Source organism: Bos grunniens, chromosome 14, assembly GCF_055505025.1.
Source record: "Bos grunniens cultivar Pamir isolate PY7600 chromosome 14, Bosgru_T2T1.0, whole genome shotgun sequence".
Classification (NCBI taxonomy): domain Eukaryota; kingdom Metazoa; phylum Chordata; class Mammalia; order Artiodactyla; family Bovidae; genus Bos; species Bos grunniens.
In genome coordinates this window covers 14,597,798-14,610,579 of record NC_141178.1, presented here as the reverse complement: position 1 = coordinate 14,610,579, position 12,782 = coordinate 14,597,798, and the positions used below count along the sequence as shown (strand labels likewise).

Sequence of the window (12,782 nt, the reverse complement as noted above, 5' to 3'; positions counted from 1 at the left end):
CATGAAAGTGAAAAGTGAAAGTGAAGTTGCTCAGTCGCGTCCGACTCCTAGCGACACCATGGACTGCAGCCCACCAGGCTCCTCAGTTCATGGGATTTTCCAGGCAAGAGTACTGGAGTGGGGTGCCATTGCCTTCTCCGGCCCTACTTGAACTCATTATTATTCTTTCAGTAAGCTTCTATACTCAGTTTGATAAATCCTACTTTAAATTTTGGCATCTATGATCACAATTGAAACTGGCCTAAACACTTGTTTTCCTGTGCTTAACTTGTCTGCTTTTGACATAATGTTAACCTCATGAAATGAGAAAGAACAGTCTTCTGTCATTCTCTAAGCTTTGGAATAATTATCTGTTCCTTGAAGGATCAGCAGAACTTATTTGTAAAACCACCTAGGTCTGGTGCCACTTTTCTAATGCAATTTTTTGATTGAGATTCACATTTTTTGTTGAGATTCACCTGAAATTGAGATTCAATTTTTTTGTTGAGATTCACCTGAAATTGTAAGAAATAATATAGAAACTTCTCTTGTACCCTTTACCCAATTCCCCCCAATGGTAACATTTTATAAAATTAAAGTGAACATCACAACAAGGACACTGACATTGATACAATCAACCATTCCTACTCAGATTTCCTGTTTCACCTGCATTCATTTGTGTTTATGTCTGTGTTCATTTAGTTCTATGCAATTTCATTATATGCATAGATTTGTGGATGCATAAATACACAGTATATCCCCTGGAGAAGGAAATGGCAACCTACTCCAGTATTCTTGCTTGGAGAATCCCACGGACAGAGGAGCCTGGCGGGCTACAGTCCATGGGTCGCAGGAGTCGGATGCGACTTAGCAACTAAGCCACGACTACCATCACACATATGTACGCTGCTGCTGCTAAGTCCCTTCAGTCGTGTCCGACTCTGTGTGACCCCAGAGACGGCAGCCCACCAGGCTCCCCCATCTCTGGGATTCTTCAGGCAAGAACACTGGAGTGGGTTGCCATTGCCTTTTCCAATGCAGGAAAGTGAAAAGTGAAAGTGAAGTAGTTCAGTCGTGTCCGACTCTTCTCGACCCCATGGACTGCAGCCTACCAGGCTCCTCCGTCCATGGGATTTTCCAGACAAGAGTACTGGAGTGGGGTGCCATCACCTTCTCCAACATATATGTATAGATATATACAAATTTATTCAAGATAATCAGGGTTTTACTGTATAGCTTTTTTTTAAATTGAAGTTGATTTACACAGTCATCTATATACAGCTGTATATCAGAGTTTTTTCTATTATTAACAGTTTCCAAGTTATAAACATTCTTCAAATCCATTTTTAATGGCTGTATGATATTTAATGTGTAACTCAGAATCTTTTGTTTAACCATTCCTCTAGTATTATACCAGAGAAGGTAATGGCACCCCACTCCAGTACTTTTGCCTATAAAATCCCATGGACGGAGGAGCCTGGTAGGCTGCAGTCCATGGGGTCGAGAAGAGTCGGACACGACTGAGTGACTTCACTTTCACTTTTCACTTTCATGCATTGGAGAAGGAAATGGCAACCCACTCCAGTGTTCTTGCCTGGAGAATCCCAGGGACGGAGGAGCCTCGTGGGTTGCCGTCTCTGGGGTCGCACAGAGTCGGACACGACTGAAGCGACGCAGCAGCAGCTAGTATTATACACTGAGGTTGTTTCTAGTTTTTTAACTATCGTAAGTAAAGCTTCAATAAATACATTTACCCAGCTACAATTATTTCCTTTGGAGAGAGTTGTAGAGATGAAATTACTGGAGAAACTTATCATGGGCCAGAAATAATCAATGACACATTCTCTGATATTGCCCACATTTAGAGAAAAGGCTGAGTACAGGCATACTTCATTTCATGGTGCTTCAGAGATCCCGCATTTTTTAGAAATGAAGGGTTTGAGGCAACCCTGCATCTCGCAAGTCCGTCTATGCCATTTTCCACCCAGCATTTGCTCACTTTGTGTCTTTGTTTCACATTTTGAAAACTTTTTCATTATTACTGTATTTATTATGGTGATCAGTGATCTTTGATGTTACTATTATAATTGTTTTGGGGATGAACTTTGCCCATAGAAGACAACAAACGTAACAAATGCTGTATGTATTCTAACCACTCCACTGGCCAGCGGTTCCCTGTCTCTCTCCCTTTCCTTTGGCCTCCGTGCTCCCTGAGACACATGATATTGAAATTAGGCCAATTAATAACCCTACAGTAGCCTCTACATGTTCAAGTAAAAGGAAGAGTCTCTCACTTTAAATCAAAAGCTAGACATGAGTAAGCTTAGTGAGGAAGGCATGTCTAGAGCTGAGAGAAGCCAAAAGCCAGGCCTCTTGTGCCCAACATTTGCAGTTATGAATGCAAAGGAAAAGTTCTTGAAGGAACTGGAAGTGCTACTCAGGTGAACACACAAATTTGAACAAAGTAAAACAGCCTCATCACTGATATAGAAAAAGTTTAATGATCAAGCCAGACATAACATTCCCTTAGTGAAAGTTGCTCAGTCGTGTCTGACTCTTTGCGACCCTGTGGACTATACAGTCCATGGAATTCTCCAGGCCAGGATACTGGAGTGGGTAGCCTTTACCTTCTCCAGGGGATCTTCCGAACCCAGGGATCAAACCCAGGTCTCCAGCATTGCAGGTGAATTCTTTACCAACTGAGCCATCAGGGAAGACCCAACATTCCCTTAAGCCAAAGCTTATTCCAGAGCAAGGCCCTGACTCTCTTCAATGCTGCAAAGATTGAGAGAAGTGAGGAAGCTGTGGAAGAAAAGGTTGTGGCTAGCAGAGGTTGGTTCTTAAGGTTTAAGGAAAGAAACCATCTCTGTAACACGAAGTACAAGGTGAGAAGCAAGTGCTGATGTAGAAGCTCCGGCAAGCCATTCAGAATATCTAGGTAAGGTAATTCATGAAAGTGGCTACACTAAACGGATTTTCAGTATAGATGAAACAGCCTTCTATTGGAAGAAGACGTCATCTAGAACTTTCATAGCTACAGAGGAGAAGTCAGTGCCTAACTTCAAAGTTCAAAGGACTCTCTTGTTAGGGGCTAATAAAGCTTGTGACTTGAAGTTGAAGCCAGTGTTCATTTATCATTCCAAAAATCCTAGGACCTTTAAGAATTATGCTAAATTTACTCTGCCTGTGCTCTGTCAAAGGAACAACAAAGCCTGGATGATCAGCACATCTGTTTACAACATGGTTTACTTAATATCTTAAGCTCACTGTTGAGATGTACTGCTCAGGAAAAAAAAGATTCCTTTCAAAATATTACTGTTCATTGACAATTTACCTGGTGATTGCTGAGAGAAGAGATGAAGGCTGTTTTCACGCCTGCAAACACAACATTCATTTTGCAGCCCATGGATCATTTCAACTTTTACTATTTAAGAAATACATTTTGTAAGGCTATCGATAGTGATTTTTCTGATGTATCTGGGCAAAGTAAACTGAAAACCTTCTGGAACGGATTAACCATTCTAGATGCCATTAAAAACATTTGTGATTCATGGGAAGAATTAAAATATAAACATTCACAGGCATTTGGAAGAAACTGACTCCAACCCTTTAAGGGGATGACTTTGAGGGGTTCAAGACTTCAGTGGAGGAAGTAACTGCAGATGTGATGAAAATAGCAAGAGAACTAGAATTAGAAGCACAGCCTGACGATGTAAATGAACCGCTGCAATCTCATGATAAAACTTCAGTGGATGAGGAGTTGTTTCTCATGGATAAGCAAAGAAAGTGGTTTCTTGAGATGGAATCTACTCCTGAAGATGCTATGAATATCTTCATAGATCTTTTTGATCTTTCAAAGAGCTTTTTGAAATGAAAACAAAAGATTAGGATATGACATAAACTAAGTTGATAAAGCAGCACCAGAGTATGAGAGGACTGATTTCAGTTTTGAAAGAAGTGCTACTGTGAGTAAAATGATTATACAGCACCAAATTCTACACAGAAATCATGAGGGGAAGAGTTCACCTATGTGGCAAACTTGACTGTTGTGTAATTTAAGAAACTGCCACAGCCACCCCAGCCCTTGGTAACCACCACCCTGATCAGTCAGCAGCCATCAACATCGAGCAACCCTCCACCAGCAAAAAGATTAGAGTTTGCTGAAGCCTTAGATGATGGTTAGCATTTTTAGCAGTATTTTTGATTAAGATAATGCACATTGCCTTTTTTTAACATAACAAAATACAGTATAGTATAAACATACTTTTATATGCACTGGGAAACCAAAGAACTCATGTGGTTTGCTTTATTGTGATATTTGCTTTATTGCAATACTTGCTTTATTGTGGTGGCCTGGAACCAAATCCACAGCATCTTGAGTATATCAATACAAAAATGGCCCCAATATCTCAGGGTAGAGCTGCTGCTGCTGCTAAGTCGCGTCAGTCCTGTCCGACTCTGTGCGACCCCATAGACGGCAGCCCACCAGGCTCCCCTGTCCCTGGGATTTTCCAGTCAAGAACACTGGAGTGGGTTGCCATTTCCTTCTCCAATGCATGAAAGTGAAAAGTGAAAGTGAAGTCGCTCAGTCTTGTCTGACTGTTAGCAACCCCATGGACTGTAGCCTACCAGGCTCCTCCGTCCATGGGATTCTCCAGGCAAGAGTACTGGAGTGGGGTGCCATTGCCTTCTCCGCAGGGTAGAGCTAGGCCTCCCCAAGTCAGAGAAAGAACCCAGCTATGAAAAACCATTCTATCATGCATATTCTCGGCCGCTCTCTGGACTAGAACTTATCAGATGAGCCCATATAGTGTGTCAAATCCCCACACTTTAGAGGCGGAAAACCAGGAATTAGAATACTAGTGACTAACATCTGACATAGAGTGTAGACACGCTACTGTGCTAAAAGCTCCAGTGTATTCTGTCTTACATAGTCCTAAGACCCTATCTTTGGATATTCCACTTTACAGATGGGGAAACTAAACACAGAGAGGTTAAGAAACCTGCCCAAGGTGACACAGTAAGTGGATTCTAACCCAGGCACGTCTAACTCCAATGCCCAGGCCCTGAGCCACTCTACTATCTGCTCATTTAGATTCTTGTCTTCACAGCACTGATGCTGGGCTCCGGTGCTATAGAAAGAACCCATAGGGAAGGAAGTTAAAGGCCTGTCTCTGCAAACGAAGGCCAAGGCCAGAAACCAAAAGAGTAGCCTGAGATCCCCTCGGTGGTTTACGCTTCAAAAAGCCTTCCAAATTACATCAACAAGTCATGCTGTCTTCCCTCTAGAATGAAAGTGAGTTCTATCACATTAACTGCTCTTGAGGCTATAATACACTGGCTTATACGAGAACATACATGGGAATTAGATCCTGAATATTTAGAGTGATGTATGTAATCCTAGTACATGATGAATACCTAGCTCAAGTTAACTGATTACCACCAGCTAGCAGAAATGACTTGCTTTTCTGTAACATGAATAAATTCCTTGCTCCAGTAATAGAATAGTAAGTATTTGGCAGGAGCTTAATAATTACTTATTGATTAGGTTAATCTTAACATTGCTCCAATTATACCCTGAAGCATATAGAAAAAGATAAATATTAAAGACAGAAAGTTCTTCTAGTTCACTTCATCATTTTACAGATGGGAAAGCTGAGGTCCCACAGGGATTATGATTGCTAATTACGTGTGTGCAAAACATCACTTTTGCCTTCAACATTATACGTTTACTTTTATTGCCTTTATACTTAACAATAAATTGTACAAAAATACATTTTTAACTTACTCTTTTTTGACAAGAACTTTTAAAAAATAATTTTCCTTTCGCTGGGTATCTTGTTCTATGTGTCATTCTTACCATGAGACTAAACTCTATTCATTGTACATTCTCCTTAAACATCTGTACTATTCATATTTAATATACCTGTATAATCATAAGAAGAAACAATAAATGTCACAACGCTTTATAAAGGACACAACTACTGCATCTTTGTGACATTTCTCACAGAAGAGATTCAACAGCAGAGGAGAGAAATGTGAAAACATATCTCATTTTTAATAACATTTTTCTATAGCTTGGAGTCTAAGACTGTGACCTGGCTCACATAGCACTAACAGGTATACCAGTTGGCCTCACTCTGCTGATTCAAATGGAGTATTCTCCAATGATTTTAAGGCTTTCTTCCAGTCCCATCAACTCTTTGAGACACCAGAGAAAAACAGACATACATCATCTATTTCAAGAATCCTTTCTTACTCAGAGCCAATCACCCCTCTAGGCAATCACCCCAGAAATTCTTCCATGCATTTCTACTCTTAAAGAATCAAAATGCTTCTTATCTCTACTCACAGCTCCCCAACACGCCTCACCTCCCATGCCATCTCATTCTAGATGCCCAGGGGCACTCAAGCACATGATGCCACTGTAACTCTCTCCCTGCTAGGAACTTGATCCAACTGAAGGACACTGAGTCAGACACGGAACGAAGCGGGAATGTACACGGATGGGAAGCACTGGACTCATTTATTCTTCACACCAACACTACAATGTTGATGAAACTGAGGTTGAGAGAGTCAAAACTTGCAGCAAACTAGCCCAGGTCCTCCCCCGGGGCTGGTGGATTCAGCTGATTCCAGACCACACCATCTTCAGGGGCCACAGCAAAGCTGAGCGTCAGCAAGTCTAACAGACTCCAACTTCCCAGGCCGTGGGCACCTGCGCTTAAATATGGAGCATCAACAGGTGTTTACTGCAGGGGTCAAAGTTATGGAAACAAGGGCCCTCTCCTCAGATGGGGCCAATCTCCATGCCCTCAGAGGGCTCAGGGGCTTCAAGAACATCAAATATGGATCTCTCATTTCATAGCCAAGAAAACAGAGCCCAAGAAAGAAAAAATACTATTATTTTCTGTACCTTAGGTACCATTCCCATGCTCCCTCATTTTACCCTCACAACAGTCCTGTGATAAAGGCATTCTCAAGTGCAATTTATATGCACACATATGTATTTTTTTTTTTTTTAGTGACTCAAATATTTAGTATCTTGTCCAAGTCCTAACAGGAAGTAAGCAACAAAGTACCAGCATCTCCCCATCCCAAGTCCTTTGTCTCTATCTTGGCCCTCAGGGTCACAGGTTCTTACTCAGGGGGAGCTTCAGAACTAATACAAAATAGCTTGTAAGAAGGGATAAAGTGTGTGACTGGACCTGTGGTTACCAACTGTGGCTACTTATTAGCATCATCTGAGATGCTTCATAAAAATACAGATTACCCACCCCCTTTTAGGCTTCTAATTGTTAGAAGGCCCTGAAATCTTTATTTTTTACATACGTTCAGTGATTCGGATTATCAGTCTGCCTTACTATTTACAGAAAGAGGAAAAAATATGGCTAGATCAATCATAAAAGGCTCCCTGGGAGCATGGATATGAATCAACAGAATTCAAAAGGAGAAACACTGAAGAGGTCGCCATGTCCAGGGAGCATTCATGAAGGTGAGGCCAGTGGCGAGGGTGGGGAGACGTGATGGAGAGTGATGGGGGCCGGGGTGGTGGCTAACTGTGCTGAGCGCTGTGCTAACTGGTTTCAGTCACGTCCGATTCTTTGCGACCCTATGGACTGTAGCCCACCAGGCTCTTCTGTCCATGGGATTTCCCAGGCAAGAATACTACAGTAGGTTGCCATGCCCTCCTCCAGGGGATCTTTCCAACCCAGGGATCGAACCCAGGTCTCTTATGTCTCCTGCATTGGCAGGCGGGTTCTTTACCACTAGTGCCACCTGGAAAGGCAGAGGTACTTAGACTCCATACCAGGGTAACAAGGGGAACACAAAGTGGCACAGGATAAATCAAAGAGCAGGTGTTGTTTGATTTATCCTTTAAATAAATCCAACAGGATAAATGTTTGGGTCAGGAAGGGCGCTGACATGGCTGCTAACATGGGAAACATGCTGGCTTGTTCAGTTGCTAAGTCGTGTCTGACTCTTTGCGACCCTGGCTGTAGCCTGCCAGGCCCCTCTGTCCATGGGATTCCCCAGGCAAGAATGCTGAAGTGGGTTGCCATTTCCTCCTCCAGGGGATCTTCCTGACCCAGGGATTGAACTAGAGTCTCTTGCACTGGCAGGTGGATTCTTTACCCCTGAGCCACCAGGTCAGCTTTACATGTTGGCAAGGCCCCAACAAAGAAAAACGTGAAAAGGAATGCTACCTGGATCACCAACATATGAGCTCCAAGAAGACAGAGGGGCTGCCCGGTTTGCTCATGCCTTTACGCCAAACACTTGGTAGATGCTGAATAAATATCACGGAATGAACAACATGTCGGTGCATTCAGTGGTCAACTGGTCACAAAATCAACAACTATGAATACATCAGGGACCTGACTTCAAGATTCAAATCTGAAAGTCTAGAATTAAGATGAGGGTACTGGCAGAGGCGACTAAAAAAGAGTAGCTTGTTTTCTGCAAAAACAAGCCAGTTCTTCATTACTTCTTGCTTTTCTCTAAGACTTTATTTGGCTTCTGGTGCATGAAAGAATCAGGTGGTTCTGAAATACAGGAATGTACCTTCGACAGTGGCATGAACAGCAGGTCTTCTGTCTTACCAAGAAGAAAACGATGGGCAAGATCTTCTGGTTTGATTTTTGGCAATGGAGGAGACACAATCTCGTGAGAATCTAAACTCAGATGACATTCCTCTTGTGACCCAAGATTCCTGCCAGCAGACAGGCCGATAGCACAGTGACTTAACCGGACTCCCTATAAACCTTAATGGCACAGCTGGCCAGGCTCTGTGTGGTTAGGTCAACCTTGGGCTTTGCCAACTTGAGTAGACTCCTGGCCCCAAGTTGGCTAGTGAGGTCACTGGGGGGCTTCTGGAGACTTGAGGACTAGTTCTGCCCAGGAAGAAAAAAAAAAAAAACAAAAAACTAGATGATCTTTTGATATCCTTTTCAAACTAGTGATTACTCAAGATGCCACGTGTTTAATCACGTTACGCAGTCCCTCAAACGGCAACCACCATCAAAATTACACGTTCCAGGTGCCAGAAGTAGGAGTTGGAGGGTATACTCAAATTCCCATGGACACCCATTCTTCCACAGGCCTGATCTTAATAAGATCTTTCCTTCCTAAGAGACATCTACCTACTGCTAAAATCCAACTAACAGAGAAAGAGCCCTTGTTCCTCTAAGATTCCCTAGCAAGTATAATTAGCTACATTACTAGAGCAGCCAAAATTTATTTTTTCAAGGAACTGCAAAAGGTTATATGGTTCCAATTTAATTTTTCCTTCGAATGCAAACTTTCCAATGCCTGCCTTTCATAATACATGAGAGGTAATGCATGGGTCCAAATGATTTGACAGTTCCTTTTAATTCACACACATCTAAGCATGGGTATAAAATTCCACTAGTTCAAAACACTTCCTTTTCTTAAATATATCTCCAGTTCAAATTACATGTTTATAGCAGTCTGCAATGTATTATTTCTAAACAATCATGTAAAAAATTAATAGAAAAACAGCAGCATATCACTACTGCCACACTCCGTCAGTCTTTCCCCTCGCATGGTCAGTGGGAAGTATAAATGCACGGCCATGACCAAGCTCTCCCTGCTGTCTCCAGCATGCAGAAACCAAGGGCCACTGGTTCCTTTCCACAGACAGATAGCCTTGAGCCTTAGTTGCTGAGAATCTCCTTTTCTTTTCCCCCTTGAACGTGGTATAAAACTCAAGAATGCACTAACTGCAGATACTTTTCCTTCCAATAAAAGAGAGGCTCTGAGTTCAGACAATCACTATTTCTGACTCCCCGGAAAACAGTTGCAGTTTTCCCATTAAAATGCAAAGTACTGGAAATAATGTACTAGAATGGCTAAAATGTTGAAAAATGAAGTCTTTCATTTATGCGGCTACACTTGAAACAAATAGAGACTGAAAAGTTATTTAAATGAACTACTGGCCTTCCTGGGCCTTGAAACAGCTGCTTTTGAGAAAAATTGCCTCCCTCACAAAGACTCTCTGCTACAGTCTTCATTCATGCTACAATTGACATTTTAAAAATCTCTAATCACCCTTTTGAATGATATTCCAATTCCTGAAAATGGTATCTACCACAGTGAAACACCTTATTTGGAACACATCCAATTCTGGCTGGAAATGAGAAATACTAAAAACCCAAAGATACAGAGTTGGGGAAGGGGGGAGGGTGTCACGGGAGAAGACAGGTATAGTTCAGCCAAAAAGCTTCCTTATGAATCACTGTTGGATTTAAGAAAAAACCCAGGATTCTTCCTGTAGAATCCTCAAATAGTAACACTTTCTAGCAAATCTCCAAACAGGACTCAGCAAAAAGGGACCTCCTTAGCCCAGCACAGCTTTTTACGAAGGCTTCGCCAGAAAACCTTTAGATAGAGTTCTCCCTTTGCCCTGTTTTGCAACAAGATGAGCAATAATGATTTTCTGAAAGAAACAGAGAATGTCTCTTTTGGTGTGCAAAGAGCCAAAGTTCATAACTGGCTGGGAGATTACCAATCCCAACGGATAAAAACGATCGTATGCCAAAGAGAAATGCCGTTAAGGCTCGGAGCTCTACAGCCAGCAGGAGCACCCAAATTTTCATGTGTTCAGTCTACGCTCTCCAATCTCGCGTAACGTTTGGCGACCTGCTAGCACACCCAGAGCCCCTCCGCACTGATGATAAATGCCACATCGGCTGCTAGGTGCCAAAGAGGTTTCCCAATCCTAAATCGTATCAATTTAAAAGGAAAAAAAAAGGAGGGGGCCGGGAGAGAAGGGAAGAATAACACGCCAAAGGCGAGCGGGGGGGGGGGGGGGGGGGGAGGGGGACCTCACAAAACCACCCCTTAAGATGACATGATTTGTCTTGGAAGGGACGGTCCGGTTTATTAGAAATGGACACGTTGCTAAGTAGCCAAGGGAGGAGGTATGGGGAGCAAGAGGAGGGTAGAAACAGCTGTCCTCCCTACCCGAGGCCCCGGACCGCGCTGAGGCTGCAGACGGGCTCGCGGGTTTTTCGGGGTTCCACCCAGCCGGACAAAGCTCGGGGCGCCCAGGTAGGGGCCGCCAGGCACAAGAGCAAGCCCAGGAGGCATTTCCCTGTAGAGGGCGCTCACTGGGCGTCATAGGGAAACCAGCTCCAACCCTCGAGCCAGAGGAGAGGAAACCCAGTTCCCAACACCAAGGCCGGGGAGGGAGGCTGGGTTGCCCGCAGCCGGGGCCGGAGAAGAGATTCCCCCGGGCCTGAGGGCACCCCGGCCGGGGTCCGCGAGAGCCAGCGCGGCAGGCTGGAAGCTTCAGGCTGCGAGCGGCCAGGCGACCCGAGGCCGAGCGCAGTGCCACCCGCACCGCCGTCTCGCCCAGCTGCCGCGCTCGAACGCGATCCGTAAGAGATGCCCTCCCGCCCCTGATGGCCCGCGAGTCCCCTGGACCCTCAAGCAGGACGGGTCGCCGGGACTGCGAGTCCAGGGTCCGCACCCCGGCATTTTCAGGTGCATTTTCCACGCACTCCCCCCGCCCCTCCCCAGCAGGACCCAGGATTGCGCGCCTCCGCGGGTCGCGTTACCCCGTAGTGTCTGCTCTCTCGCCCCAGCCACTGGGAACATCAAACAAAAGAACTTTTTTGCAAACTTTCCTCTCCGGACACTTTGTGGGTTTCTTAAAAAGCTTAGCCCCATCTTCCCAGAACCTGCATTCAATCCAGTAGGGAAGCTGGCGCGGGGGGCGGGAGTGGGGGGGGGGGGGGGCGCGGGGGGAGGGTGCACGGAGGAAGGGACCCCCAAAGTTTCCAGGCCGTCCCTTAGTCTCGGGGAGCGCGCGGGGCGGGGGACCAGTTCCTTCGAAGCCCTATGCATGCTTCCTCTCTCTCGTCCCCCTTCCCCATCGGTCCTTCTCGGCCACGCAGCAAGACCCGCGGGAGGGTGAATAAGTTGGGAACCTCTTCAGCGGCCTCCGCGGTTCGACAAAACGGCAATACCTTCGCTCTCATCCCGGGGGACCTCAGGGTAACTTCGGCGAGAGGCGCTTTTCTGTGGGAAGGGAAAGGGGAGAAGGCGTGGAGCGCATTTGTCCCTTAGATCCCCGGGGGATCCCCAGCGATACGTCTGGCAGCGGGGGGCTAGAGGGGCATCCCCCAGGGGGCGCTCCCCAATTCCCCGCGGGGTCTGCGGATTCGGCTCGGCTTCCGCACCCTAAAAGGCGCGCGCGTCCCCCGCCCGACCCAACTCACCGACTCGGCGGACACGCAGGCCACCAAGACCCAGGTGAGCAGGATCCAAGCGCGCCGCATATTCCTCCGGGACCGGTGGCTCCCAGCCGCCCGCTTGCAACAAGGGAGAACACGAAGCTTCTCGCCCAGCGCCCGGCGCTGCTCGCGCAGTACGATCCGGAGCAGAGCTGCCGCAGCGATCGCTGTTCGGGGGGCTCGAGGGGACTCGGGGGGCTCGGGGCTCCGGAGCGCCCGCTTCCTCCGGCTGCGCCCCGGGACCGCGGCGCCTTCTCACTTGTTGGCTCCTCCACTCCCGAGGCCGGATTGTGGCTCCGGGCGGGGGAGGCGGCTCGGAGGATCTTGTTGCTCTGCTGTGGTTTTACTCCTCCGCGGACTCCTTCCCTGTGTCGCTGCTCCGTTTCTGATTTTTTTGAGGAATAAATTAGATGGCTTCGAATGTAGCTGCAGCTGAAGTTTGGGGGCAGAGCGGCGGGGGCGCGCGATCCGCGCGGCTGGAGCTCCCGGAGTATCTGGAGAGTAGCGCGTCCGAGCCGGGCTAGTGGCTCCGCCGCGGCGCCC

The 12,782-nt window shown here is 46.0% G+C and overlaps 1 protein-coding gene and 1 long non-coding RNA gene across 2 annotated transcripts in view; one reads left to right on the top strand and one right to left on the bottom strand.

The window, feature by feature from the left end:
- The window catches only part of SDC2 (syndecan 2), a 122,758-nt gene extending 110,023 nt beyond the window's left edge, over positions 1-12,735 (bottom strand). Inside the window, exon 1 of the mRNA XM_086336015.1 lies at positions 12,225-12,735. Coding sequence (XP_086192141.1) covers positions 12,225-12,284 — 60 coding nt within the window. The 5' untranslated portion in view covers positions 12,285-12,735. The remainder of the gene's footprint in view (positions 1-12,224) is intronic.
- On the top strand, positions 11,150-12,677 carry LOC147359079 (uncharacterized). Its single transcript, XR_015140524.1, has 2 exons — positions 11,150-11,487; positions 11,901-12,677. It is a non-coding gene; the product is annotated as an uncharacterized LOC147359079 (long non-coding RNA).
- Positions 12,736-12,782: the final 47 nt, after the last annotated feature.